The sequence below is a fragment of the Papilio polytes genome, unplaced genomic scaffold (genome assembly GCF_000836215.1).
Source record: "Papilio polytes unplaced genomic scaffold, Ppol_1.0 DF823901.1, whole genome shotgun sequence".
Lineage (NCBI taxonomy): Eukaryota > Metazoa > Arthropoda > Insecta > Lepidoptera > Papilionidae > Papilio > Papilio polytes.
Genome location: NW_013525303.1, coordinates 1,640,880 through 1,645,418, shown reverse-complemented (window position 1 = coordinate 1,645,418; position 4,539 = coordinate 1,640,880). Strand labels below are relative to the sequence as shown.

Below are 4,539 nucleotides of genomic sequence, written 5' to 3'. Positions count from 1 at the left end.
TTTTTTTTTAAATCGTTATGACTTAACTGGTATGCAATTGTTAGTATTCAAATCCTCCTAATAGCTTGTAATCAAAGTTAGATTCACTTTTAGTTTTTAGATTTACCTAAAAATTTACCATGGTCAGGTTATGAGACGGGATGAATCGCATGTTACAAGGAGAACGTTAGTTATGAGTGTGGTACACCGGTAGAGGTAGACGTAGAAAGAGATGGATTGCGTGAAAGGTGTCATGATCAAAAAGGGAGTGATGACTGAGATGGCGTTTGATAGAGTTATTTGGAGGACAAAAACCTGTTGTGCCCACCCTACCGGAGTAGGATAAATGGATGGTGATGATTTGACCTAAAAAGTGATACACCTTTTCAGTTCTAACGACAATAAAATCTATACTATCATAAAAGAGGAAAAAATGTATGTTTTTGTATGTATTTGCTTCTCGTAAAACTACTGGGCCGATTTAAAAAATTCTTTCACCATAGTACATATAATTTATTTGTGAGTAACATTAACTTTTTTTATATATAATTCTACGCGAAGGAAATCGCAAGCATGTAGTTCGTTAATGATAAATGTTTTAAAAACCTTTCAAAAACGTTATCACAAGAAATTATATTCAATAAATCTTAAGTAAAAACTTACCTTTGTTATGAAAGTATTCTTTACACCTTCCAAAGACTTAGCAGCAACAACTACATTGAAAACTACTCGCCAGACCAAAGTTTGCCAGTAATTAAACATTTCAACAACCAACAACGCCCATCCGCGCCATCTTAAGTTCCAAAACGTCATCAATATCTGAGAATCCACATTAGTACTTTGTAATTCTAAACAGAAACTCTTTATAAAAATAAAGCGTTCGAAAGCCTTCAACATGAATCCCAATATATCACAAACATGCAGACAATCCCACCTTCTATTAGAAAGTCGGTTAAAAAACAACAAACAACTATACACCGAAATAACTAAAAAAAAGTACTCTTTAAACTATCACAGACCAAACAAACATTGAAAACAATTCCAAATCTGCTTTACAAGATTGGTAGAACATAAATGTTTAGCAATAAATAGCGAATAATCCATACAAAACATTTTCCACAAATACCCTAGCGATATTGACAAGAGAACAAAAGCATATAAGCTGAAGACTTCGACCTTATACTAAAAGCCAACAAGAGTCTAAAGCACATTGAGTGCATTGCATTACAAAAAATTACGACAATATTCAATTTTAAATTCTCATACAATTTTTATGTCAGTTTCTCCCGCGACTCCATCTGAGTGTAGTTAAAAAAACAAAAAGGAAGTAGCCCATATTCATAGCAAATTTCATCGAGATCCGTTCAGCAGTTTGTTACAAACATCCATCCATCTAAACTTGTGCATTTATAATATTAGTAGAAAGTATTATTTACTACATTTATACATCTTAGCCAAGTATATACACTATCAAAATATCTAGAGAGGTTATCGATTAAAATTTTATATTTTGGGTTACTGTTGTTTTTCTATGTATGACGTATAAACCTATAAGTAGGACAAATGTGCATATATTGTGTAAAAATGTGTATAATGTAAATAATGTTTTGTCCCGTTACCTTGGCGTCATGATGGTGTGCGAGCAGATCCGCGAGGCGCGCGTCGTCCAGCTGGCGGGCGAGCAGCCGGCGCGGGTTGAGCAGCCACAGCCGCTCCGGCGCCATCGAGTTCCACAGCACGCAGGGGAACCATAGCGCGACGCCGATCTCCGCGAGACGGAACACCACGTCGTGCCAGTTGCGGGACACCACCGGCACTCTACGCAACACATACAACTAAACTCACTTTTGCTCGCGAATTCGTCAGGGTAAAATTTAAAAATATAGCCTATGTTACTCACAGATAAATTACCTTTCTAACGGTTAAAGATTTTTTTTAATCGGCCCAGTAGTTTTTGAGCCTATTCATTACAAACAAATAAAGTTTTCCTCTTTATAATATTAGTATAGATAGACATTTTTGGTAATTCACGTACATCAACAGTAGTAGAGTAGAGCATTAACATCTTCGCAATATAGGACTCGCCCGGTGTAATACCACGACCACACAGAAGACAGACTTTGAATTTTTCACCAATATATGCAGGCATCACGATGTTTTCCATCACCGTAAGAACGTTGGGTAAATTATATATATTGAAATTCAAAAATCACATTGGTACATAACGGGATTCGAACCCAAGACCTGTAGTACTAGTCAAGTTCTTAAACCCCTGAACCACCAACTAGAATCTCTCATTTACTAAAAAGAAGCACCAATTAGGTAATCTAGGTACCCCACTTAATACCGATTGTAAATAAACACTTAAAACACAAATGATAAAGCCACATAACTACATCAACAATGTAAATTTTAGTATAAAAAATCAAACTTACTTGGTCTTCCAAAACTCGCTGAGGGTCTCAGAGGCGAGGAAACCAGCAATCAGTATCAGCATGAGAGCCTGGCTGACGAGGCCCACACGGGACTGGTGCAGCTGCGACAGATCCACCGAGCGCAAGTCCACGGACCCATCGCGGTCCGCCAGGTCTGTTTGTATGCCCTGGAGAGAGACATAAATATATATATTACATTGGTTAGAAAGAGATAAATGATACTGAGTTCGCTGAATATCCGCTGAAGGAAGACGTTAAGTATTTCCTTGTATAGTATGATTTGTATATTGTTTATGGCTTAACTAATCTTTGACTAAACTACTGCACAACTGTTGTACTATTGTCGATTGTTTCGCAGCCAACTGTTTAGTTGCACAACTAAAAAGATGAGTAGTGTGCGCATCCATTACGCTCATAGGAATCAAAGCGAGACTAAACGTTGTGCGATAGTTTAGTCAAAAGTGCGCTGTATTACTCGTCCCTTTTTCATACATTCCTTATTTCACTATACTATAAATAAATATATAACATGACATCTTACTAATATCATAAATGCGAATGTTGACATAGAAGGATGTTTGTTAGAGTTTGTATCCTAAATTGCTGAACGGATCTCGATGAAATTTGTCTTAGATGCAGAGGATAGTCTGGAACACTTGGGCTATTAATGTTGGTTTTATTTTTTAACTAGCTGTTGTCCGCGACTTCGTCTGCGTGGTATTAGAAAACATACGAACTATATAAATAACAAAAATCTACATATCCCTCGGGAACCGGACATTTCTCGGGGATGAACCTTATCCCATGTGTACTCCAGACTTTGCTTTATATCTGTGCCAAATTTCAATAAGATACGTTGAACCGTTGCAGAATGATCGAGCAAACATTAAAAACTAAATAAATGAATCCCACGGGAACCGTTACTATTCCCGGGATAAAAAGTAGCCTATGTGTTCTTCCAGACTATGCTCTAAACCTGTGCCAAATTTCATGGAGATCCGTTCAGCAATTTAGGCTACAAACTCTAACAAAAATCCATCCATCTATAATTTCACATTTATAATATTAGTAAGATTCCACGAGAATGGAGTTGGGGGCGAAAGCTAGTTTTTTATTAGTAGCTGCGGGCTATTCGTTGTTTAACTCCATATGCAAATAAGAACACCGTCCAAATCGGAAGTCATAACTAAAATAGTGGCTCGCCTCGACCTCTATTCACTAATTATGTTTCTGATACATAGATAAATATCTACTCTTGACCTTATATTTTTATTTATTGTATAACTAGCTGTCGCCCGCGTTTCCGACCACGTGGAATATAAATGTTGTCATTGTGTTCTTTCAGACTATGCCAAACATCTATAGCAAACATCGAGATACGTTAATCAGTGTATTTTTTTTTTATATAAATATACAAAACAGCTGTTTTAATCACACAATTACACAAAATAGAACAAGTATACACAAAACAGATAAATTAGCCACAGGTGCATAACTACATTATATTATAAGAAACAATTTATTAAGGTTAATTTTTCTAAGTACAAACAAGATCACGTTATTACACATAGGCTAAACATCCATCCATCCATCTAAACTTTCGCATTTGTGGTAAGAAGTAAGATTACATACTAGCCTTTGCTCGGGACTTCTTCCGCACGAAATTGAAAAATTAAATAGTAACATAGTCCATGTTAAGCTTATCTATAGCTTACGAATGATAAAAGATTTCAATAAATCTTACATATTTTTTTCAATTCCACGAGGATGAAGTCGCGGGCAAAAGCTAGACATAAACATAAAAAAAACTGACTTGCTTGGTGACGAGCGTGTCCTGCACGTCGTCATCATCTGCGCTGGAGGGGCCGGGGCGGGGGGAGATGATCGTGCATACTTTAGTCTCCTTCAGGAACTCGCCTCGGAGCTGAAAAGTAACAATTCTAAGTCCCATTTCTACTAAGAAGTTTACCTCTATAAACAATGTATCAATTCTTGTCGCATAATGTAAATGTTTTTTTTTTATAACATAAGGTTGGCAAACGAGCAAGCGGCCATCTGAATCCACCGAAATGGAATGCGACCGCTGCCCATAAACATCCGCAATTGCAGATGCGTTGCCTACCCT

The 4,539-nt window shown here is 36.9% G+C and overlaps 1 protein-coding gene across 1 annotated transcript in view; it reads right to left on the bottom strand.

Annotated features, from left to right (window-relative positions):
- The window catches only part of LOC106102817, a 53,083-nt gene that overhangs the window by 5,393 nt on the left and 43,151 nt on the right, over positions 1-4,539 (bottom strand). Inside the window, exons 7-10 of the mRNA XM_013282402.1 lie at positions 4,228-4,338; positions 2,415-2,581; positions 1,520-1,797; positions 643-827 (exon numbers count right to left, since the gene is read on the bottom strand). Coding sequence (XP_013137856.1) covers positions 643-827; positions 1,520-1,797; positions 2,415-2,581; positions 4,228-4,338 — 741 coding nt within the window. The remainder of the gene's footprint in view (positions 1-642; positions 828-1,519; positions 1,798-2,414; positions 2,582-4,227; positions 4,339-4,539) is intronic.